General features: G+C 48.3%; 1 protein-coding gene across 1 annotated transcript; it reads right to left on the bottom strand.

Moving 5' to 3' along the window:
* On the bottom strand, positions 1 to 26918 carry arhgap5 (Rho GTPase activating protein 5). The gene is given in 8 exon segments (XM_083683588.1): positions 1 to 1644; positions 1646 to 1916; positions 2306 to 2411; positions 5016 to 5147; positions 6545 to 6622; positions 20014 to 20164; positions 20996 to 24911; positions 26724 to 26918. Coding segments are annotated over 7 exon segments (4734 nt in total). The 5' UTR covers positions 24719 to 24911; positions 26724 to 26918; the 3' UTR covers positions 1 to 1371.

Below are 26918 nucleotides of genomic sequence, written 5' to 3' on the forward strand. Positions count from 1 at the left end.
TACAAAGAAGCAATGAGTCTTTTATTCAGAAGATCATATGATAGGGAATTAGGTACACAGTCAATTAATCTAAACCCAAAATGTTTTAGTACATCATAGCACAAAGAAATCAGAGTATAGGTTTTACAAGATTATACAGAATTTCAGTACCCCATGGTATTTCTGCTCTATCAGCATCCGTATCTGCTGATAAATATATATACTTATATATACTTTTATTCCTCTACTTAGGGAAACAATTCGACATATAACCAAAATATGATATTAAGAGTTGACATCTTGCAATGACATTAAAAAATGAACAATGGATACAATTTGACCCCATTTTAATGTTCCCTCAACCAAGTTAGATAAAAAATAAGATCTGAATGAAAGCGGTTAATCTTGACTGTAAGTTTCAGAGTATTTTTCTTTTTTAATAATCGTTCATAATTCATTTAAGTGGCAAAAAGACATGCAAATTTAGTTCAACAAACGAACAGAACAACACAGACGTCTCTTATTGGTGGGGAGCACCGAGACGCCGTCGATTAAGGAACCAATAACAGAACAGAACGGAACATAGAGAGAGAGAGACCCAGAATGCTTTGCAATGCGTACGTTTCTGTGGAGATGTGCCATCAGGGTTCTAGTGGGATCCTCCCTTTAGAAGCTTCAGAACTTTGTGAGTTCTGCGTTAGTCCCGGTTTAGGCTCAGTCCAGCCTAGTTCTGCTGTAGCCATCAGCGTGGCCTGGCAAGACTAGTCCCCGATTGGTGTACGATACATGACACCATCTTTCACTTTAGTCCCCTCCCTCCCTCCCCAACAGTGCGAGGCATTGGGATCAGAGGGGGGGAGGGGGGGAGAGTGATAGAGACCACAGTTCCAGCCACCACCGTCCCTCCAACCCCTCAGATAAAAACCAGACTTGTAAAAAAAATGAAGAGTCCAATCGCCAAATCATAAAAAAACAAACAAGCAAGACAAACATGGCAGTCGGAGCCTTTAAAACAGATCGTGCAATGATGTAACGGCAAGTCCACTTGAATGAAGCGTTCCACAGTCTTTTTCTTTCTTTCTTTCTTTTTTTTTTTTTTTTAAAACAAACAAAAAAAACAAAACAACTAGTATAAATATATTTTTCCTTATATTGCAAGGTGTCGAGTTAGCAAATCATTCCTTGCCCTCGGAGGCGTGCAGCGTCTTTAAGGTAGGTGTTCGCGACTGCTACGGACAAGTCTCTCCTCACCCTCACAACCGAGACAGGTCATAGGTCAAACGGCACTGAAAGAAGAAAAATGAGTGTTGTTGTCGTTGTTTTTTGTTTTTTTGTTTTTTTTACTCCTGGGGGGCTCAGCCTGTCAACCCCCCAGGGTCCAGTCACATGTCCTTAGAGTGGAACAGAGAATAAAGTTGCATCATGTAGATTAGAAGGTTTGCAGTCAAGAGGGACTCCATAGGAACTGTCTGGCCTCACCATCCCCACAACCACCACTCCATCCCCAGCCCCAGCACCACCATGCCCCACCTGGCGCCTCTGGCCTGGGGGTCGGGGTGTTAGGTGAGCCTGGGGTCTGGGGCCTGGTGGTGCTTGGTGCTGGGCCGTGGGGGGGCTAGATGAGAGGGTCTGGCTGCAGCTGGTGTTGGATCTGCTGGGGCTGGAGAGGGGGGGGCAGCTGGAGGGGCAGCAGGGCCTCCACCATGTTCTGGCAGTGGTGTGGCGGGGGGGTCCCCTCGTTGCTGGAGCTCTCGGCTATGTCCCCCCCATAGAAGAAGTAAGGGCTCTGGTGGATGAAGGACTCAATGACCGACTGGTTGAGCTTGGTGGTGGAGAGCGTGTCCTTGTTCTCAAAGTCTGGTCTCATTAACGTGGGCCAGAAACAGATGGACAGGTTGTCTGTTGTCATCAGGGTGGTCTTACTCTGCTGGCTCACCCTGGGGGACAGAGAGACAGAGTTAGACTTCTACACTACATACTAGAGACTTGTATACTAGGCTCACCCAGGGGGTTCTCATTAAATTTCATGCATTCCAATTTATTTAACCTTTATTTATGCAGGGGAAAACACACACACACACACACAATGAGCCTGTCCTCTGATTTCTACCTCCACCTTCTAGTATACAAGTCTCTAGTATGTAGCGTCAAACACACAAACAAAACAAAAAGACTGATGAAGACCCGAGGGTCAAAAACGTTTTAATAAATGCACTTGGTATCCAGCTCGTATTGTAGAATGCGGAATCTCCCTTAATCTTCTTCGAGATAGAGAAAATGAAGAAACGTATTTGCCATGTGATATATAGTACAGAAGGAGTCTTACTTGTTGAGGTGGGTGATGACAAATTTAAACACGTCGTAGTTGACAGCAGGGAACTTCCTGACGATCTCCTTCAGCACCTGCAGTCTCTCCATGTGGTCCACGATTTCTGTGAACGAGGAGGACAGAGGTAGCATTTTACTGGCTCGGAAGAGGGAATAAGAAAATACACCCTGTCAGAGCAACAAAAAGACGACAGACCTGCCAACGACCGCCCACACAACTGACACACAGGCTGAAACACTGAGTCCTTAGGAGATGGAGAAACACCCTACTCCATACCTAACTATCGTCACAACATATTCTCTCAAGTGAGTAATTAAATATACTGGAGTAACAACATTCTCACAGTTGAGTAATTGACAAAAGTAGCCACGTTGTTCTCTTGGGTAAGTGACTCCAAATCAATCAAGTCATTCAAGAACACACTTACAAAGCAGCCTCGCTGAATGCTTCAACTCAAATCTTTAGAGTATTCAACATCAACATTCACCTCATGAAGCTTTTCAAATCTCCCCCTTCAGACCATATAATTACCCTGGTCCCCCGTGCTGCTGTGGAGGTCATTAGTGACTAATCAATAACATGACAACATCACCAGACAGCAATGAGCCGAGAGAGAGAGAGAGACGGAGAGAGAGAGAGAGAGAAAGAGAGCTACAGGTAGAGCACAGTGCAGCAAGGCCTTGACAGACTTGGAGAGGCTCCAAACACCACCACACTACTGTATAACATTATAATGCTACACTAGGATAAGGGTAGGTAACACTAGGCTAAGCTACGCTACGCTACCCTTGCACCATCATCAGAGAAAATGATTTTTTCTGCATAACTGAACTGCCCCTGTCCCTGAGAGACAAGCTCCAGGTCTCTCTCTCATCCCTTCATCTCTCTATGTTTTCTCTCTCCTTCCCTCTCCTTTTTCTCACTCAATCTCCATCTCCCACTCCATCCCTGATCTGCCTCTGTCCCTGAGAGACAAGCTCCAGGTCTCTCTCTCTCTTTCACTCTCATCCCCCTCTCTCCCTCCTCCATCTCTCTCAGAGGGGAGGAGAAGGAGAGGCAGGCCTATTTCTAGGACAGTAATCCACAGCAGGCTGCTTCAACAGTCAGTAATACATTACTGCAGGCCCAGGATTATAATACTATGGCTAGGATACTGACACACACACACACACACACACACACACACACACACACACACACACACACACACACACACACACACACACACACACACACACACACACACGTCAATGCATGGAAATGGCATCCTAAGGCAGGAATTAGTTTGAGGAGATGAGAGGGATGCGTGATGCGACTTTTAGGTGTGAATTATACTGAGGTTGGAATATTAATATAGGCTTGTTTTATACTAGAAACTGAGGGAGAAGAGTGAATGTGTATGTATGTATGTATGTATACAGAGGTGTGTGTGTGTGTATGTATGTATGTATGTATGTATGTATGTATGTATACAGGTGTGTGTGTATGTATGTATGTATGTATGTATGTATGTATACAGAGGTGTGTGTGTCTATATGTGTGTATACTGAGATGTGTATGTGTGTGTAAAGAGAGAGAGGTCTACACCGACATTGAAGGACGTTGATCTCATTACCTATTCCCTTCTGGTTTCTAGATTAGATTAGATTAGATTCTACCCGACTGTGTTGAGGAGAAGGAGAGGATGATGGGGCAAATCTGTCAGCCACGCCCACCTGATGACTCACCTAGCCTGGGACCAGAGACTGAAGACTGCCCTTGTCTAGGCTAGGCTTTAGCTCAGCGGGCTAACACAGTCGGGAGCATGCAGACAAACCCTGTTAATTGCACTTGATATACGAGAGAAAACTCACCAACTAGCTCTAGAGTTACAGACCTGCGCCTCCCCTCCAACAGCTCACTACAGGAAGTGTGTGTGTGTGTGTGCGTGTGCAACTCTTTCACATCTGCTATTCGTTACACTGTGTAAAATATCTCCTCTCACCCTCCCTGGCACCAGGCCAACGCCATCCATCTTTGTTACGTTCCACTAAATGACTCTAAAAGGTGAAAACCAGACCAGACCAGACCCGTGTGTGTGTGACTAGAACATAGGACACAGCTCAGGTTAGAAACGGACTGAGCAGGAGAACCCAGACCCTACTGATCCGGTTCCAGCTCCATCTCCTCAGCAACGTAGCTCTGCTGTGGTAGGAGAAGGACATACTGGTGGCCGCTGGTACTGGTAAGACTGGTTTATACCTTCTGCGTCTATATGTCTCTGTGTGGATTTCCATTGTCTTGTCTAGGTATACATGCGAACCTGTATGCGGACTCCAATCTGTGTCCTCCATGAAAAGCCGTGCGGATGTCTACGTGGACGGTAGACATCAGCCTTGAAGCCCAATGTCTTTAGCAACGTAGCTCTGCTGTAGGGAGGCAGTGCTGTGGTAGGAGACGGACATACTGACAGTACTGACACAGTTACAGCCCCTCTACCTAGCTCTGTGTAGGGAGGGAGGGAGGGAGGGAGGGAACTAGAGAGCTGACCTCATCAACCCTGCTCTAGCTGCTGGGTATGTAGCAGCCTCCCCCCTCTCCTCCTCCCTCGTTCCTCCTCTCTACCCACAGCTGGTAGCTAGTGACACTGTGTCCTCCAGAGAGCATGTGTCTAGAGGGCAGGGACCAGTGTGTGTGCGTGTGTGTGTGTGTGTGTGTGTGTACTCACTGGCTGCCTCCACCAGCTCAGGGTGCAGGGTGTAGGGGATGAGGGGGTCCGGGAGGTCAGCGAAGAAGGCCTTGAGCGCCCCAGCCACCGCGTTCACCGCCACGTCCATCACATACAGGTCCACACTGTGGTCTACAGGGAGAGAGAGACAGAGGTTAGAGAGAGGGGGGAAGAGGGGAAGGGAGGGAGAGAGGGAGAAATGGAGTGGGAGAGAGAAAGAGAGTGGGAGAGAGGGAGATGGATGGAGAGAGAGAGAGAGAGAGAGAGAGAAAGAAAGGGAGTGGGAGAGAGGGAGATAGTGAGTAGAGAGCTGGTAAGAGCAGGGCCTAAGGTGAAGTGACAGCTGTCACAGTGGATCTCTCACAGTAGAAGTCTCAGACAGCAGAAACACACAGAGAGAAAAATGCACTTAATTCACTGCTTCCTCTGGAAGAGAGAGATAGAGAGAGGGGGGCAAGGCAGAGAGAGTGAATCAAGGCAGAGAGATAGAGGGAGAGAGGGAAAGATAGATAGATAGACTGGGTCTATTGGTTCCAGGCCAGCAGGCATATTGAGGCCTATAAAGGCTCTTCTGGGCAAAACTGTCGGTCTGGTGGACTAGAAGGTCTGGTGGCTGGCTAACACAGATTCCCCTCTCCTCCCCTCCTCCCCTCCTCAGCTCACTGGCTACAACTGACTGCTATTGGATTTGAAAGATGGATGAACACAAAGAGAAAAGGCTCACAATGGGTCCAGAGAGAGAGAGAGAGAGAGAGAGAGAGAGAGAGAGGGAGAGAGAGGAGAGAAGGAACTAAATCCATCGCTCCTGTTTCCTCCAGGGAAACCACAGCACAGAGCCTATGCAATAATTCAATCTAAGCAGAAAAAGAAAGCTGAGAAAAAAGAAGAAGTAGAATTGATTGCTTGTGGAAGTCAAGCTATAAGGCAAAGAAGTCCATTTTGACCCAGTCCCAGAGTATATGGACCATACTTATGACTCAACTGCCACAGCTCGTATTTATACTCCCTAGGCAGTAGGGGGGAATTATTATTGTTATTCACTGGTGACTGTATCAAGATCTAAATCACATCATGTGACATCCTCATCTCTCTCCTTATAGGTTAATAAAATCAGCCAATCCCCAGTGTGTTTCAAACGGTTCATTGATTCACAGTAATTCAGTCAGTGTGTCATGTATCCCTATGCTGGCCACACATCCATATGTCTGTCACTTCATTTCGATAATCAAGGGGACATTAAAACAGTCGTCATTGAGTGAGTGTGTGTGTGTGTGTGTGTGTGTGTGTGTGTGTGTGTGTGCGTGTGTGTGCGTGAGTGTGTGCAAGTGTGTGTGCAAGTGTGTGTGCGGTCCACTAATTGTTTTCTTCCAATCCACTTCTTCCACAGACAAAAAAAAGTGGATTTAACGGTTTCTGTTTCTTAATAGAACACAAAACAAAAGCGTTTAAAACATGAAAGAATCTTTAAAACGGCACCAGAAGAGGACAGATCATATGCATATATTAAATGAACACAGGCAGACGGGTACCTTGATCAAACTGCTTCTGAATGTTGTCCTGGTCCGTTTTGTTCCCGCTGACCCGATACAGACCCTCCGTTGTCAAACCTACAACAACAACGACAAGAGAAGACATCTTTAGAGACCACATCACAACAGAGCATTATAAGATGAGACTGAACAGTAAACGTGCTGTCAATGGTGTTTTGATGTTCACGGCGAGGAGGGGGAGAGAGAGAAGTCTTCACGTTGGCTCCCAATTGCAGCAGTAACTCAACATCAGAGAGAGGAACATGAAAACGCAGACTCAGCTCCTTTTCAGTGTTAACTATGCTGCTCATCATAATGAAACCCTACAGCTGGGTTTAGAGTGGCATACAGCATGGCCAGGCTGTCTCTCTCTGCTGGGGGGGCGGGGGAGAGGAGGGGGGGCCTGGGGAGGGAGAGAGGGGAGGGGAGGGGAGGGGGGGGGGGGGAGAGAGAGGGGCCCTAAAGCTAGGACATGCACCACCTGCATATCTAACCTACTAACATGAGACCAGTGTGTATTAGGCTATTATCTTCTCTCAGCCAATAAACAGCTTTCTAACAAACATGTAGTCAGTCTCCTAGCAGCTGATCTGGGAGCAGTGTTTAGGAGCATCTAATCACCATGGTAATAATGGCTGCTCTGTCCTATGGCCATTCTGTGTTGCTGCAACCACACACTGCAGTGTGTGACCTTGCAGCACAGCCAACGAGCTGTGGCAGAGTGTGTGTGTGTGTGTGTGTATCCTAGGTGCTGATATGGAAATACACAGCCTCTCTCTCTCTCACACACACCCCCTCTATCCCAAGCAAAGTGAACCTATTACAGTAGAGAGTTCACCACAGCCTCACATTCCTGAGATACTCTGACATGTTACTGCAGGTCCTCTATTACAGCAGCCAGCCAGGGTGATACACACACACAATGTTGAAGTTCACATGCACACTATAGACTGCAGCACATGTGCAGAGGAACGAGTAGAAGCTGAATTTCTAGCTGTTAAATGGCATGTGGCAATCCAGGTGAATCACACATTAAAGGTGAATAACACTCCACGCAACACATGTTCATCAAGGTGATGGCTCTGAACAGAATTATTCGAAAGATTTGCTTTTCCCAATCTGCCCTTGCACAATCTATTTGTGAGAGAGAGAGAGAGAGAGAGAGGGAGTGGGAGTGTGTGTGTCCTGGCAGTGTTAGGCCCCGCCTGCCACTGTCAGCAGAATGCAAGCTCACAGGCAGAGGCTTGAACACTGCTACACACACACACACACTAAACACACTACACACCAGGCTGCTTTACTGGCAGTGGGGGAAATTTCCATGACATAAGAGATAACAGATTACATTTTATAGAGCTCCCTGTTCATGCTGCCATTCAAGGCTTCGGTTCTCATTTCCTGCAAACACTATTTCATTAGAAGCCTGATAACAAGCTAACTACAGAAGGTTAGGGACTGTTCTATTTAGAGGACAAACCCAGGGCAAGCTACAGTGCTAGCTAGGCTAAATACCAGCATGTAGCTCCAACAGCGCTAGGCTAAATACGCCATCTAATGAATGCTCTACACAGACTGGCTGGTCATTGCACCTGTTAGTGCCGCACCAATAGCTAGCTGGCACACCCACATTACACCCCCCCCCCCCGACACACCCACGTCACCTCCCCCGACACACCCACGTCACCTCCGACACACCCACGTCACTTTCCGACACACCCACGTCACCCCCGACACACCCACATCACCTCCTGACACACCCACGTCACCTCCCCGACACACCCACGCCACCTCCCCGACACACCCACGCCACCCCCTGACACACCCACGCCACCTCCCCGACACACCCACGCCACCTCCCCGACACACCCACGCCACCCCCTGACACACCCACGCCACCCCCTGACACACCCACGCCACCCCCTGACACACCCACATCACCTCCTGACACACCCACGTCAACTCCTGACACACACACGTCACCTCCTGACACACCCACATCACTTCCCCTGACACACCCACGTCACCTCCTGACACACACACACATCACCTCCTGACACACCCACATCACTTCCCCTGACACACCCACGTCACTGCTCCTGGAGGCAGACAACAGGGCGAACAACCACCAATCACCACCCTCATCACTCTCCATCGCCTCCTCTCACAGGGAAAAACACCGCCTTCACTTTATAACTTACAGAGTGATGGTACAGCACAATGCAACTGACTCTTGTTAATTCAATGTGTTACGAGTGTTATAATACAATCTGTCCCTAACCAAATGACAGATTTCATAGGCCTAAATCTCTCTGTCATCATGACCTCACTGAAACTAAATGGGTCATCCATGCGCCTTGTCTCGTGAAGCAGAGGTTTGTGACAGAGGGTGACCCTAGCAGGCTTTATTTAGTCGTGAAGCAGGTTATTGGAGGTTAGGGGAGGCTGCAGCCAAAGAATATGAGAACAGTCAACTGAGGAAAACGCTGAAGGGAAGTGATCTGAATTTAGTGCACCAGGCCCGGATGTGCTATTGTCCTCCCTGAACCACACACACACACACACACACACACACACACACACACACACACACACACACACACACACACACACACACACACACACACACACACACACACACACACACACACACACACACACACACACACACACACACACACACCGTTGTTACTGGTCATTGTCTCTCTTTCACCACAACTTAAGGAAATGAGAGCCAACATTCAAATGTCATTTCTGGAGCAGATTACATTTGACCTTCAGTCATAATCTTTATATATCCTTAGGAACAATGGAACACACACACACACCTCCACTACAACTTTACCTGTCGGCCAACTGCATCGCTTTATCACCACGATTGTTTTATTACTATGATAATGTCCATCTGCTCCACTCCAGTCAAATACAATATGTTTAATAACAACTACAGCACCTCAACTGTGCTCGTCTCATAATGATTAACACTGGCAGATATCACAATATGGGAGAGACTAGAGTTAGGGTGGTCAAGGCCTCTCCCTGCCACTCCCCTCTCACACCAAATTTCCTCTCCTCTCCTCTCCTCTCCTCTCCAACACTACCAGCCACAGAGGCCTGAGATTCCCCTCCACATTCCACAGGAAATTGGTTTAAAAATAAGCTGCGTTTTATTAGAGCCATTCATCACAGCAGGGATGCAATACCCTTACAGTAAACTGAATCAGCTCAGTCCAGGAGGCGGCAGGGGGCTAGCCCAAACAGCCTTGTTGTGGTGACCCAAACACACCACCACAAAATACACACAGCCATTTCCTGGGATTAAGCCAAAACCATTCAGAAGCACTCCTGGATTCCCCTCAAAACCATTTAATCACAGTGACATACCGGCATCTTAACAGCCCAAAATTCTCTGGTTCAGTAGTTTTATAGCTTTATTCAATTTTCGCCAACTCTGAAGCCCTATACGATATATACTGTACAGTACTGGTGTATTGGTAGGGTGCAGCTGTTAGAGGTGCTTACAGTACAGTAGCCCAGCGTCCTCCAGCAGTCACTCCTCTGTGTGGAGAGAGAACAGGCAGAGAAACCTTGCCGACTCATCAATTTCCACCCTGCTGCGTTAATAATTGTCCTTCCCTGCTGCGCTGGCTCTATAAATCACTCTGGCTCCCTCCGCGGGGGAAGGGACGGGAGAGGATGACTACTATACCAGCGCTAACTAGATAGGTATCTAGACGCTCATTCCTCACAGCTTCGGTTCTACTAAATCCTCCTCACCGACTGACTGTCCTGTGCTGCAGACAATAACCCTACCAGGGCCAGGATATTACCACTAGACACCATTAGAGCTAACGTGAGAGATTTAGGAGCTAGCCTAGTGTAGTGGTTCCTGAGGAAGGATAGAGCTAGCCTAGCCTGGTGATTCCTGAGGCAGGATAGATGGGTTAGGGTTAGCATGACATCAACATTCATAGCAGTTGGCTAAAGCAGCCCATCCAGATCTGGTGCCAGGCCCGCTCCGTATACCCTGCCACAGTAGTTGTATGACAACAAGGCCTCGTCAGTTGTGGCTCCTGGACTAACACTGAAGGACTGGCTAGGATTGAGCAACATTCCACTAATCAAATTCCTTTTACAAAAGCATTTCCCTGTTGGCAGCATAATCCAAACAGCTCAACTGGAGTTGAAACAACAACTATGAATTCTGGCCGCAGCGTAGGGTAGACACATGGCCTGGATGCTAGGGCTGAGGTAATACATGAGTGAAGGATGAGGGAGAGAGAGCGAGGAGGGGGGGGGGGGGGGAGAGAGAGAGAGAGAGACTCAACCAAAATAAAGGAGTGAAGGATGAGCTCAGAGAAAGAGAGCCAGCCCAGCTGGCAGACTGGCCTGTCTGTCTGCAGCATGTGTGTGTGTGTGTGTGTGTGTGTGTGTGTGTGTGTGTGTGTACGCGCAAGGTGTTATCACAGAGGAATGTGTACAGGCGTAGGAACACTCCCTTGACAGAGAAGAAGATTTAACACAGGGGAGGAGAGGAGCGAGGGAGGGAGGTAGCAAGGGAGAGGAGGAGAGGGCTCTGAGCTCTTATCTGAGGCCTGCAGCAGCATGTCCCTCATACTGCACTGGAGGAGAGGAGTGAGTCATTAACATAAACACTGACTATCCTCCAACAGACTCTCTCTCTACCTCTCTAAGAGATGGAGGGATGGAAGGCTAAACGTACTCACACTTGGGAAACCTGAGCAGAAACAAGGCCATTATGAGAAGGGGAGAGCAGGGATGAAAATCAACACTGCTAGCCTGATCCTAAAGTCACCTACAAGCCCCAAACAGAGACCAGACTGAAGCATACAGGCCTAGTTAGTACATCATCTGTTTCTATCCACCTCTGTTGATGGTCATGTTTAGATTACGTCTTTCAATCAGCTAAGAACACATTACATAACCCTGGTAGCAACAGAGACAAACGTTCACTAACTCACTGCCAGACAAATATGTCTCTAGTAAAATGGCTTTTCCATATCAAAGTCTGTCATGTCTACGGTCCAGTTCTGTTCACAGCAGCGTGTCTAAGGTGTGCTGGGACTGGAGGCCGTGGTCAGCTGACCCTGTCAAAACACACCACAATGGACATCTGTCCCCCTTTGAACAAACACACACACTTCATCTGTAATGTATCATCATGAACAGATGGGCCATATTTAAAAATAGACCCTTTTCTTAGCAATCGGTGGCTGTGGATGGACAGTCACTGTGTGTGTGTGTGTGTGTGTGTGTGACAGAGAATGAGGAAGATAAGCATCACTGTTCCACTTTCCATATCGCCCCCCCCTCTCTCTCTCTGTCACACACACACACACACACACACACACACACACACACACACACACACTCTTCAGTAGAGAAAGAACAGCTGTGAGACCCATTAACATCCTCTGCAGGATATAATTAGATAAATATGATAGATGAGGAGAGGAACAAACACAGACTTGCACTAGAACACACTCAACACTCTGAACACTGACAGTATTCCTAACAGGCGGACCATGTAAGATATGGCCGAGGCAAATCTTCTAATCAGGAATGGACTTCCCTCGAGGCTAGCCTGTTGATGGGAGCTCTTATTGCATTAGCCGTAAACCTCAATTGTTACTGACTACACATTTCTACAACTCTCTACTAAATTCATTCTCTGAACTTTCTCTTTTAAGACCATCTTCGGTTGCCCTAGAAAGTGAGAACAGTTTGTGCGGATTTGTCTGCAGAGTGGCGTGGGTGCGTGCGTGCGTGCGCGCACACACAAACACACACACAAAGTGTTAGCGCAGCTTAGCACAATGATCCGCTCATTCATTCAAACACTTCACTCTAGCAAGCCCTGTGAAGACTTAATACCTGGGGTGCAGCAGGCAGCCAACTAACACTCTGTGTGTGTGTGTGTGTGTGTGTGTGTGTGTGCGTGGCAACATCAAGAATGCTTTGCCAAGGCCCATCAACAGCCTAGCACCATGAAAAACTGTTACATAAACAACATTCGTTGGCATGCTTGGAGGAAGGAATAGGCCTGGCTCAGGGTGACTAGACTTGGCCCTGCCTGACACACTGCCAGCTCAGTGTTGACGAGGTGGACAAGCTACCCAGTGGCTGCTAGACTAGTGGAGGTTGAGGTCTGTGGGCAAGGGGAGGATTTCTGGCTGTGTGTGTGTGTGTGTGTATGTGTGTGTGTGTGTGTGTGTGTATGTGTGTGTGTGTAAGTGGAGCTTCTCTGGCAGTGTTGTGCCATCGTGAAGCTGATGAGTGCTGACAGGCAGCAGAACAGGGTCACCCCCATTGCCCGTGGTGTGGACAGAGGACTGGGGCTTGAGTATGGCCAACACTGGGCTTTCCTGGGCCTGGGTATGGCCAACACTAGGCTCTCCTGGGCCAGGCCTGGGTATGGCCAACACTAGGCTCTCCTGGGCCAGGCCTGGGTATGGCCAACACTAGGCTCTCCTGGGCCAGGCCTGGGTATGGCCAACACTGGGCACTCCTGGGCCATTTGTCACTATCTGACCATGCTGCAAAAGACAGAACTGAGGAAAATATAGATTTTACCGCTAGCCCCAACATTAACCTTAACCCTAGATTGGAAACAAATCATAACAAAAACATGTTTTAGAGTAAGGCATCAAGGTCAGGCCGATACACAGGTACCCAAACACTAGGTTCTCCTCAGGCCAGCCCAGCCAGCACAGCACCACAAGAGCAGGAGGACTAGTGGCACCCAGCCTGCTACAGCCAGGCAGACCAGCCAGCCAGCTACAGCCAGAGCAGCCAGCTAGACCAGGCCACTACAGCTAGGCAGACCAACCAGCCAGAGCAGCCAGTTACAGCTAGGCAGACCAGTCAGCCAGACCAGCCATCCAGCTACAGCAGTGGTGTTACTGGCTGCGTCCAAACAGGGCAACAAAACTGTGTTAGCCTGGAGAGCTAAAGCCTAGACCATGGGGAGGTTCCACCTCTGTTCCCCATGAGGACAGTGGTGCCCAGTTGTGCCCAGCCTGATCCAGTCAGCCAGACCAATCAGATGCAATAGGAACTGATGTGTGTGGACAGTTCTGTCAACTCCCAACCTCACCACTTCACTCACACTGCCTCTCTGGCCTCCCCCTACCCTGGGGAGAGAGGGGGAGATGGAGGGGAGAGAGCATATCGGGGGGGGGGGGGGGCTGCACAGAGAGAGCAGGAGAGGGAAAGAGAGAAGGAGAGGGGGGAATGGGAAATAGAGAGCAGAGGACAGGCTGCCAAAAGGAATAACAGGACCTCGTCTTGTAGAACATGGACCCCTAAACGGTCGCCCGGGAGAACTTGATGAAGCAAAGCAGTGGCAGCATCGCAAACTTCCCCCTAGCATCGTCCGTCCGTCCGTTTCGGGAGGGCAGGATGACACGTAACACCACAGCAAAGGTCAGATGTTCCGGGGGGACAGTATGAGACGCAACACCACAGCAGAGGTCAGGACTAGGATTCGAGCTCTGAGCGAAGATGTACCCACATGAATAATTGATTGTTGTTTGTGTCGACCGACAAATCGTTCAGTCAGGTCTGGACACAGATCCCCAGTGTCACAGGGGAGAAAGGGGGGAGGGGAGGAAGGGCATTAAAGAGAGAGGAGAGATAGAATATTAACGTGGAGGGGGTCAGTGGAGAGGAGGAGGAGGAGGAGAGGGTCAGGGGAGAGGGGTGGGCCTGGAGGGAGAGAAGGGAGGATGAGAGGAGGGAGGGCTAGTCAGCAGGGAGTGAGTCACAGGCTCCATCAGGCCAGCTGACAGCAGAGCCAGGTGGCCGAGCACCGCCCCCCAGCCCTCAACACAACAGCACCTAGCCCCCTAGCAACCCCAGCCATACAGCCCCCCAACCCTCTAGCACCCTAGCCCCCCAGACACAACAGCACTGTACTGCACTGGGGGTCTGCACAGGCACACAGCCCCCAGGCCTGCTGCCACCCAATCTGCCCAGCCCCCCAGCCCCAGCCTGCCCAGGCACACACAGCCTTCCCCAGCTACACCTCAGTCCCACAGCCACACAGCCCTCTACAGCCACCCAGCACCACAGCTACAAACAGCTACAAACAGCACCAGAGGACCAGAGCACCAGATAGACCCAGAGAACACTGCTGAATCAAAGGGCCTGCCTAATGCTCAGCCTGGGGACGATCCACCCACTGTAAGCCACCATCCAATTTCACATCCTAGCTACTCCCTGAAGTGTGCACTTGCTCACTCCCCTTCATGTACTTAAAAGCATGGACTGGGGTTAGAGGGAGTTTCCACCCTATTATTGTACTTACACCAGGGCTTTTAAATCCATGAGGAGGAGCGAACAAGTGAGCAAGTGCACACTTCAGAGGGAAAGGCTAGAGAAAAGGGACTGTAGCCTAAGGCTCCCTTTACCCAGCTCTCTCCTCCCTCCCTCCATCTATCCATGTCTCTCTCTCTCTCTCTCTCTCCCCCAGTCCAACTGAAGCCCCAGGATGGGCCAGAACCAATCACCTGAAAATCGAATCCTCCACGGCGTTCTACTCTGCTCCGCAGGGCAGAATGATGCACGCGTGCACACACCCACACACACACTCACACACACACACAAACAGTATCACTGCTCACCACAGATTAGTAATCACAGCAACTGTGGCACCGGAGGGCCCAGTCTGAACTGAGACATGGATAATACTCCACACCAGCAAACTGGCCTCAACATAGAAATAACACACACTTTGTTTATGTAGCTACAATATAGTGCTATATAGGGCTGGTGGAGGTAGAAATCGGAGGACGGGCTCATTGTAATGCATGCAATGGAATGACGAATGGTATCAAACACGTGGTAGAACACTGCATCAGAAGCAAACACAGTCGATCCATGAATGCAGTAAGCTTGGGACTGTCAGGACAGCGTGCTCTAACCGCTAGGAATGTCATTGAATTGGTACAGGAAGACTGGAATGCATCTACACAGAGCATTCACTCATCCAGCATGCACTTAGGGTATCAGAGGCCTCTGTCATTCAATAGGGACAGGAAATGTTACCGTAATGCACTTAAACAAAAGTATGCACTGATCCAAAGTACACTTGGATCAGTCAACTGTAGCAAACACAATTCTTGGGTTTCCACATTCAACACTGACTGCAGTGCTCTTTTCTAGACTGTGATGTTGCGCTTTGGTGTGTTTGACATTGACAGCTAGGCTTGGTGCTAGCGTGAGTGAGTGAGTGAGTAGCTGCCAAGCACTAGGCTAGTTGCTAGCTAGCATGAGTGGAGTCTGACAACCATTAGTCTATTGAGGAGGTAGCTAATCCAAGAGGCTGAGGAAGAGAAAGTTAAACAGGACAGCCTCAGTAGACCAAGCTGAAACTTCACCAGGGGAGGCCGGTGGAGGTAGAAATCAGAGGCCGGGCTCATTGTGATGCATGGAATGGAATCAGGAATGGTATCAAACACGTGTTACTCATTCCATTCCATGCATTCCAATGAGCCCTTCCTCCGATTTCTGCCTCCACTGCCTCTGAATGGTTGTGTAACCGAGGACTAGTCTTTAGTTCAGTAGGCTAACACAGTCATCTGTAACAGCAAATAGCCTCCTCTGGGCTGCTTCTCTGCTCCTCCAAATCCTGGTGGTGTAAAAGAGCAGCAGTCTTGTGGTAGCAGTCCCTCCCCTGAGCTCATCTATCTGCTCTGTCTGCCTCTCTCAGGTAGTGGGGAAAGAGACCAGGGAGAAGGCACACACTGGCTGTGGAACCACAACTAAAACAGTGCTAATAGTTAGCAGAGCTAGCTCAGACCACTGCACCTACAACAGCACAGAGCCCAGAGGAGAGGAGGGACCATGCAGTGAAGAGGGGCACAGTGCTGGGGACGGCAGGACCGGACAGGGGACAGGGCTGGGGACAGCAGGACAGGGGACAGGGCTGGGGACAGGAGGACAGGGCTGGGGACAGCAGGACGAGGGGGGACACAGGGCTGGGGACAGCAACAGCAGCAGGCAGGCTTGATCAAGGGCCTGAAGAATGCTGAAAACTGAATGAGCAATCACATTCAATTAACAAACACACTGGCAACCCATTTTCTCTCTGAAGCTTCGCCTCTCTCTGGGCGCCAACTAGATCACAAAATGGAGGAGAGGAGCAAGCGGTTGCACAGACCTGGCTTGATACAGCTTAGTAGGCTACACGTTATCTTTCAAAGTGCAAGCTAAATCAAGCTGCACGCTAAGTCTCGGAAAGATGACAAAATATAGAAGCATTTCCATTCAGGTTTGGTGTGTGAAGCATGTTCAGGCTGGCACGCACAGCAGGACTTGAGAGAGAGAGAGCGAGAGAGTAGACATAAAGGAGGAGAGGAAGGAGAGAGAGCAGAGAGAGAGAGTGGTGTATGCGAGAAAGAGAAGAAAAGCCAAAGGATGATCATTTCTCGTGGGACGTGAACCCTAAAGAGCAGCCTCCCAGCCTAGATCCACCTATTCATGAGGGGCAGGGAACACAACTGAACAGAGCAGCTTTCAAAGCTGTGATAATGGAGGTTTGCGCTGCTCACAAACAGCCCAGGGCACACACAGGCATCCAACGGCATCACCAGGGCTGGTCGTAGAGCCATCCCCCTGCCATCTAACGACATGGCCAGGTCGCTCTGCGGTGAGGCTAATGCATACCAGATGGATGTTAGAGGACGGGGGTCAGATATGGAGGAGTTGTAAGGTTACATAAATATGTGGAAAAACATAAGGAGACTGCATTTCGTTGTCTCTGTACTTGTACTCTGCGCAATGACAATAAAGTTGAATCTAATCTAATCTAATCTTGAGAACGAGGCTTTTGAGCAGGACTGTCGAGAACCCAGTCTCTATGCCTCTGTCTTTAAATGACACCATCTGTGAACCTGAATGTACACGACATACGCAAACATGGCCTTATGCAGCAAGAAAATCGACAAGGCAAATAGTAATTTGAATTGACATGTGAGGATGTATGCACTGACAGGAATCTGCTAAGAGATGCATGCTGCTGATGCATGCACAAAGACTCTGGACTAGCCACCACAGTGGGGCTAGCAGTCTCTCGCACACACATGAATCATTGTCCATTGTCAATTCTCTCTCTCTCTCTCTCAGCAATAGGTCATTCACACATACCCACCTACAACTGTGTCCACCACAGAGCAGGTCTCCATACGTCTAGGCCAGCGTGTGATGGTAAGCGCCTAACCACAGGGCTCAGTCTGCTAGCTTTCCCCCCACCGCCACTGCTCTTACACACACAGGCACGTACACACACACCTTCAAACTCTGACCTGTCCCAAACCTATTGCGTAACAATTGATCCCCATGCAACTCTTGTTCAAGTCGCCATGTTAAAAAAAACTATCCATTCTCAGTCAACTGACCTGGTAGCATAATAGGCATAGGCTAAACAAAGACACACAAACTAGGCTATCCGGATCACTGTGCACTGGGATGCAACACATGGACTACAGGGCACCAGTGGAGGCAGGTAGAGGTAGAAATTGGAGGACGGGGTCATTGTAATGCATGGAAGGGAATGAGCCTCCACCAGCCTCCACTGCCCAGTGGCTATTGATGAGCAGTCATCAATGTTTCCATTGAACAGGCTAAAGGCCACACCACCCTCTGAGCCAATAGGAGAGTTTCCAATAACGACAGGAACTAGTCTCATTCTGACTGCCACTCCGTTCCACTACAGGCAGATCACAAATAATCAGCTTACGGCCCCCACCCAGCGTTGTTTTCATGTTCCCCGTAGGTTGGGAGATTAACGTCAGCCAGGAAACATATTGGTCTAAAAGCAAATACTGGAATATGCGGAACAGAGGCTACAGGTTTCAGGCAGTGAGCTAGAGTCAAGTGCAGATTTACTAATAAGATATCATTACCTACCAACCTAGAGGGAGATTTTCTGCAGCTGCTTTACACGTCAGTCCGAGTGCCAAGGGAATAACAGCCAATGAGGTTCTCCAAATGCATCAACATCAAAAAGCCATTTCAATCACTCGCCCCCCCCCTCCCCTCACTCTAAACCCCTCCAAATGCAATTTATTACCAGGAGGGGAAAAAGAAGCAAATGTTTAATGAAACCCTCCATTGAGTGTGTAAGCATCTAACAGAGTCTTCTTCTTGGCCCCCCCCCGTACTTTGTAGAGATGCGAGCGGGTCGAGACCCTATGTTACACTGAAAAAGGGCAACGCTGCAACATTTGACTGCTCAGTGTGGGCCTCAGGACAAAGGCAGCAGGAGCATGCAGTATCAGTGAATAAGCTGCTTTGATACCCAAGGGCCGAATTAATCTCAAACTCCTACCCTTATCTCAGAATCCTACTATTAAAGGATAAAGTGAGTTAAGTAAGGGATTTAGCACTTCTTAAGAAACGTTACTCCCTACCTAGCAAGGAACCATACAATAATAACCCCAACAAATGTCTCCTTAGGGGTAGAGAGGTCGATGGAGAACTCTAGATAAAATCCAACACATTATTTCAGCTGGTAAACAGACTGCATTAGAAAGATTTAATCGTACATTTTATGAGCAGCCACAACAAGCTCAAATTAAATCCAACCCGAATATCAAAACATATTTTCTAGAGAGACATTGAACAATAACAAGACCCCGACATGGGGGGGGGGTCACAGTCGGCCTCCCTCATTTGACAACAACACGCTGGACGTCTGTGCCGCATTATAGTGGCCTGAGAAGTTGTCTTGAGACTCAAGTTTGCCGTCTCCTCCTTCATCAATAAGACAAAAAAAAAAGAAAAAAGAAAATGTATTTTACATGCAATAAAAGGCATCGTTCTCTCCCTCCCTCCCCCTCTCTCTCTCTATCTATGCTGCATACCTCTAGCTTAGCATATCTACCTTGGCAGGAAGTCCACATATTCAACAATCATTGAAGCTTGCGTCATTGGTTAGTGAGCAGAGACCGTGATGCATGTCAAAACACGTGCCCTTTGCCAAGGCGCAACACAACAGTCTCACTCCGAAAGGTGAAACCACAGCAGGTGTTATACATCCTCTCAAATCTGTGTCTGAGGGCTTAGGCTCTGTTCAAAACCTTGTAAATCCATCCTTCTTTCCTCCCTCCTTTCCTTCCTGGGTAATAACTAATACAATACTATTGCATAGTTGAAAGCAGGTTCAACTACATAGCTTCCACCTACACTGTCATACCAGAGCTTTGATTTCTTCAAAGGGAGGGAGGGAGAGAGAAAAAAGGGATGCATTTATTTTCCATGTATTCGGTCAGGGCCTGAGCCCATATATCAAAGCATCTGAGAATACAATAGAACGGAATACAGTCAAATAGAGTCGAACAGAATACAATAGAAAAGGTTTAGTGACAGGTTAACAACCGCTTCATCCTTACAACTTATAACGACACTCAGAAGAACAACAATGATGGGGGAGGACTGATGGAACCTACCGGTGCGTTCTATGTAGTCCACACACTTCTCTATGAAGAGGGGGATCTGTCTCTCATGGGTGACCAGACTCTGCAGGGGAACACCAAAGTAGTTGCTCTCCCAGTTCCTACGCGTAGGGGGGTACAAAGGCTTGGGAGGCTTTGATTTTGGCTGTGGGAAGAAGAGAGAGAGGAGAGGGGGAGAGAGGAGGGGAGGAGGTAGAGAGAGAGAGAGATAAACAGGACAGGGGAGGGGACGGATGGGGGAGAGAGAGAGAAAAAGAGAGGAGAGGGGGAGAGAGAGAATTAGTACAAGCTGAGGCGTCGAGCAGCAAGGTGTCTGTTTTGATTTTCACTTCTTCAAAGTGTCATCATTGGCCACAACAGTGAAACTCTAATTGGAAGAGATTAGTCCCAGTACCGCAACATAGACCTCACATTTCTTATCTGAGGTTTTTTTTCTATTCTATTCCGGAACGGACCTGATTATCAAAGACCCGCAAAATGTTGAACGATACAAGTGGCCTATTCATGCTGATGTTGCTGCTATAAGCCATTCATGCTTGTGAGAAATGAAGTTAGGATAGAGGCTAGATAACGTCTGTGACTCTTAATACTCCCAGTACCTATATCTCTACTGTGATTCATGACTTTACAAAATGCCTTTCACATTTGGCCAACTGGAGGACACTACAATACGGGATGCCCAGAAATTCCTCAACTGTATAAATCTGCCCTCACAACTGTGACAACAGAGAGGCTATCTGCAATACACTAAAATGATAAATGTTTGTCCTATTTGTATTTATTTATTTATCCAGGTTAGCCTCACCAAGATAAAATTTATTTTTAATCGCTGAGGACAGAGCTGTGAGGATAAGCAATGAGATGGGTAATAAGGCAACATATACCATTCCTCATTCCATTCCGTCCTCTGATTTCTAACTCCACCAGCCTCCCTTGACTCACATAATTAATTCATTATCACACAAAAAAAAAATACCTTTTTAGGTTCCTTAGTCTTTGGCGTCTTCTTCTTCTTCTTCTTCATGTCGTCCTGCTCAGGGTCAGAGGTGATGGCGGGGTTGTCTATCCCTCCCTTCCAGGGGTCCACAGGGGAGAGCAGGGGGTCCTCCTCACTCCCCCTGTGGGCCCTCCCCTTTTTCTTCTTCTGCATGGCCGGGCCCGACTCGTCATCACTGATGTCAGAGTGAACGCGTCTCTGGTAGTACTTGGTCTTGCTGAACAGGATCTTGGAGCGGTGCCTGTACTTGGAGGGCCTCCTGCCTGCCTGGGACTTCCGGTCGAACCCGTTCTCCTCATCCCCATGAAGGACGTGAAGCCCCCCGAATGAGTTGCGCATCTTGACAATCCTACTCTGCGTGTCCTCGGGGACGGCGTAGATGTCATGGTCGCTGAAGCCCTTTGATTTCAACAGCGTGTCCACGGGGTCTGCGTAGTTGTCCGAGGCCTCCACGTCCTCACCGTGAGCCGTGGGGCCTCGCGTCGTTCGCCTGTTGCTCCTCATGCCTGCCTCAATGGTCTTGAGGAGGTTGGGGTCTAGTTTCTTGACATTGGGCTTGGGGAGGACAGGTTTGGGCCTGACGGGGGGAGGCACTTTGTGGTTGCGCTCGTGGTCACCTATGGGTGTGCTATGGACCGGGTACTCATTCCCCTCCAGATCGATTCTGTATTTAGCGCGTTCGCTAGGCGTGGGAAGAAGCTGGACGTCGTCTCCTATGGGGCTGTATGGCGGAGGAGCCTCTGTGTCGTCCTCTGAGTCGGGGTAGTAGCTGTAGGCTGGGGAGTGGCTGTGCGGAGACTGAGGGAAGACGTCTTCACTACCACCTGTGCAGTCCCTGTTGCTGCTGTCGTACATGTACGAGCTCTCGATGCCACTCTTCTTCTCAAGCACCTCGTTGAAGAACGGCGTGAACACCTCCGTCTGCCTGTGGTACTGAGACAGGGAATAGAGCGCTGTGAACTTGGCCGTGATCTCCGTGGCGATGTGCTCCCCTTCGGTCATAAGCTCTTTGATGGCGTCATTCTCGAAAAAGTCTGCCTGGCTGTCTGTGATGGCCACCATTTGGACCGGGATGGAGTCTTGAACCTCAGCCAGGAACGCCCGGAGCATGGCCATGGAGGCCTTGCGTTTGGCTGAGTAGACCAGGATGTACCCGTGGACCAGCTCATCCTTCCTAATCCCGATGGAGGAGTGGTAGGAGAGGACAGTGACCTGTATTCTCCTGCGACTGTCACCGATGATTTTATCCAGGATCAGCGTATTGCTTTGACCGGGCTGCCCAGCACTGCAGGAATGTGAATCCAGGAATGGGGAGAGGATGAGGTCCACGCTGAATGGGTCCCCACACATGGCACACATAACAATCCTCAGATCTGTTTCCGACATGTCTTTGATGGAGGGCAGAGGGCTCATCACGTCAAAGTTGTGCTTTAGCCCCTCCAACACTCCTCTGAGAGCCTGTTTAATTTGAAACTCATTAAATTTCCGAGGAAATGTCCCAGAGGGTATGTCTACGAAGGTGCACTGTAGCTTATTTGCTAGCTGTTGGCCCTGGTGCCTCAAGATGGGCATGTTTTTGCAAACAGCGTCTCTCTGGTTCGCTAGGATTAGAATGAATGGCAATGGCTGAGTGAATCTATCCCTCCTGCTTTGTGTTAACTCAGCCCTGATTCGGCCTATGCAGTCACCGATGCCGTTAAGCGACTCTATGGAGCTGAACACGCAGAAGATTCCGTGAGGTTTGAATGTCGAGGCCCATGTATGGCTAAAGAGCAACGTGGAGTTAACATCAACAGGCAGAAGCTCCAGCTCATAGATTTTCCCATCCAGGGTGTATTCATCGTCTGTGGACTGGGAGCGGATTTCATTAGCCAGTTCTTGTGCGAGTCCCTCCCTTCCCAAGAGACACAGATTGACTTTATCAATGTTGGCACTGTTATAGTAGAGATTAGAACGCCCATGGTCTAGCTGCACTAGCCTGTTCGCTAAAACCTGCTCTACCTTCATGTCGACACAGGCCTGTCCACTAAGACAGGTCTCCTTGGTGGGGTGGTAAACAAACCCAATGTGCTTGAGTAAGAGAGACTCTCTATCGGGGGCTAGTTTCTGCAGCGCTCTGTATCTTGGTTCCTCATTGAGTATTGTATGTATCTCACTCATCTTGTCACAGCTCGGGGTGGCGTTTAAATCCAGGTCATAAAACAGCTCTCCATGCTCAAAAAGCATTTCCTGAAATTCCTCTTTGGCCCTTTCAACTATTTCCTGCTGATGCTTGCTGTAAACATCCCTACGATCGGATTCGCTGATATACTTGTAAGCCTCGTCCTCCATCACAAAACACATGACCTCTTCCCAGGGCTGTCCAGCGCTGATGAATTGGACCCTGTCCAACGTCTTCTTGAATCTGTCCTTCATCTCTACCCTCCTTTTCTCAGAGAATAAATGCTGGACATGGTTCTGGTAGATCTTCTCCCCTTCCATCGTTTTGAGGAGGTCAAAGGGCACTCTCCTGTCATTGATTTTGTCAACCTGGTCTGTTTCCTCCCAGGGAGTGTGGTCCAGTATCACAAACCAGAATTGAAACTCAGACCTGGTCTTCATAAGACTCTGAGCCTCCGACCAGCTCATGTTCTCCAGCTCCTCCAGGTTACTGAGCAGGTTATTGAGGATTTTTGGCAGGCTGAATAAGTAATCTTCTCTCCTCCTCTTGATATGATCCTGCTTGAGTTGTTCAATGTGCTTGTTGAAGGTGTTGCGGGCCTTCCTGGTCCCTTCCAGACTGATGAAGCCCTCGTGGTCTGGGTGGCTTTTCAATGTGTTGCTGACCGTCTTCCAACTGGTGTGGTAATCTCTGACGGTCTGCACGATCAGCTTTTCGAACTTGTCCGTCACAGTGGCAACCAGCTGTCTTTGAATTTTGTAGGCCTCCAGGTAGGCGATGGTTTTGGGTTTGCCTCGCGTTTTGTCCATCTGCTGAGTCAGTGCGTTGAAACACAGGTCTACGTTGACGCTAGATTTAGCCGAGGTTTCCACCACTATTAGGTTCTTTTTGCTCGCTGCGAACCCCTGGAGGTCCCTAAGATACTGTTCCACACACTCATCACATTTTGTCGCAGCTATGACGATGGGCTTTTTCGATTTGGCCATTTGGGAATAAAGGCTGTTGACAAATTTCATCTGGTCGTCAAATTTCCTATTGCAGCCCTTGCTCACATCTATGCACAATATAAACCCATCGATGTTCAACTTCCCATCCGGCATCTGTTTCTGATCAAAATCCTGTTCCAGGCCGAGCTGGTCAGTGCAAATGTACATCAGCTTCTCCGCAGACTGGAGCTTGAAGGCTGCAGCCCGTTTAGTGTAGGGCTGCAGGTTTGTGCTGCGATGAGGCAAGAAAGTCTGATCGTCAATGAACTCCGTCTGTTCAATGACCTGGATTTTACACTCCAGTCCGTCATCTCCCCGGTGGAGCATTTCCCCCCAGTACAGGAAGTGGTCATTGTTTACAACACGACCCCCAAAGTCAATTGTGCTCAACACAGAAGTGTGCTCAGTGTAGTAGCTGTCCGCGTTGGAGCGCACATATCTGTTGCAAAGGCAGGACTTGCCCACGCCACAGTTGCCCTTATCCTTCTCTGTCCCTGAGAGTCCAACCACACTGATGGCAAACGCTGGGGGGCGTCCCTCCTTGTTCTTGGCCATTATATCCCCCCGGTCATCGCTTTGTCACTTCCTGGGAAAGGTGTCCAGCACAGCACATATCATTCCAATGCCATCGGGTTAGGTTAGTTTAGGGGCAGGTTCATCATGGCTTTCCCTTTTAGTGGTGAATCCCTCTATCCTAGATCATCAAGCTGGGCTAGGGCAGCTGGCTATCTCCCCTTGTAACACCTTCCTGAAAAACAGAGGTCATAATTGAAAAACATACAATACACACAAAAGCTTATAATGAGATGTTATGTTGCTATTGCAATGAAAAATGTTATGGGTAATGACACTTAACATTAGGTTGCCCTTATACCTGTGTAGTAACACTGTAATTACACTAGAAACAAAATAGGATCAACATGTTGTATAGTAACATGTAAATAAATAGATGGAGTATAGTACTTTGTTATTACACAAGTGTAATAGGGAAGTGTCTTTATTCCATTTTTGTAACACACTGCTCACCTCCATTCCTATGCAATTACTAACATAATAGCCTATGCATGTTATTATATAATGTATGCAAATATGTACTGTATTACTATGCTATAAGTAATAAACTTAATATAAACGATATTATAAACCATGATTATCAAATCTAGCATCCAGCTAATCTCCTACTAGGTTTAAAAGATCTGACAGTCACAATGTCTCTATGTAACAAAATTATTCCACACTGTAATTTTTGGAGAAAAAATCTCTTTCAACCAATTTGTGTGGAAGATAAACATGGAATGCAACTTCAGCCTTTGAAAGGCAGTGACCTAGAAATAATTGACTTGGCTCTAAGAACGATAAAAAGAAACTACACGAGAAATATCACAAATGTGATACTGCACTGTAACAAGTATCTTGTCAGCTATCACATTAGACAGTATAGTGACATGCCACTTCTCACTGCACATATTTGACAAGGGTATTTATTGGCTTTTGTCATCGCTTCACTGTCCTTCACTGTTGCTCGTTGCCTGAGAATAGGCTCAGAAACACACCCAAACGAGACATGTCACAAAGCAAACAGACTAGCAAGTCAGTCAAGTTTGTAACTAAAATATTGTACACTAGCGGTCGCACGGTTATTAGCGAAATAGATCGGAGGGGAACTGTCAAGAATCTGTCTATGCGTTGATTTAGAAGGACGAAAACATCACCACTTTTTGCTACAGGCAGAGTATTTCGAAATGAAATGCGGAGCTTAAACATGTTTGCCCGTTGTCTTGATAATTATTTGGCATTTCCACATTCTATGTCTGCAATGCACCCCCTTCGGTGATGACTGCTGGCAAATGGCATGCATACAAGAATTTCATAGACAAGCATTATGTTTGAAAACGTACTCTAGCAAGCGCTGACTAGACTTATACAGTCTCTCGCTACTATACAGCTATGTCAGAAGCAAACGTTAGCTATTCCCCCGGGGGGTGGTTGCACAAAACTCAAAAACGGCCTAAAAACTTGCGGACTCTTGCCTTGCAATAATATGACTATCAAGTCATTATGGCAAGCTAGCCCAGTGAACGCTAGCTGACACTACCAGAGAACGCTAGTCACTCCGACTCGAACAAGTACTCAACACTGTCTATGCTGCAAGGTTTAGTTGTCAGAATACGGACACAATGGTAAAACCGTCCATTCAATGTTATGTCATTGCACCAGTACACTACAGTAATGACCACAGGAAGAATGCTAGACTACCTGGCCATTTGCAGCTGGGGTTGGGAAACCAGTTGGCGAAAGCGGGCCTTGCCCCGACACTACGCAAAAAACGCTTGCTTTCACGGCAAGCTAGCGCTAGCTAGCAGCTAAAGCCAGATACAGTGGTAGCCGAACAATACATTTCGCAGGTTGCAAAAGCTATACGAAAACGATCAATTCTGAATATGTCGTTCACTCCCACAGTTCTGATTTCAGCTAACTTAAAATTAATAAACCCAGACACATTTAATCCAGAGTGTAATGAAGAAAGTCGATGCAGTCCTTTCCAAATACATTCCCCTACCTAACATGGTCGCTCCCAGCTCCGAGACCACGAAAAAAATATAGCATTCCAAGTGTCTTTCTCCAAACCCCAAAATTCGATCGCTGAAAACCTCGAGCCGTCCGAGTCACATGGAACGTCCAGTATATCCTTTTACTGTTCCAAATGTGTTTGTTTTCATATATTTAGTGTTATTAGTGATATGCGCGTAATCCG

The sequence above is a fragment of the Argentina silus genome (genome assembly GCF_951799395.1).
Source record: "Argentina silus genome assembly, chromosome: 13".
Classification (NCBI taxonomy): Eukaryota; Metazoa; Chordata; class Actinopteri; order Argentiniformes; family Argentinidae; genus Argentina; species Argentina silus.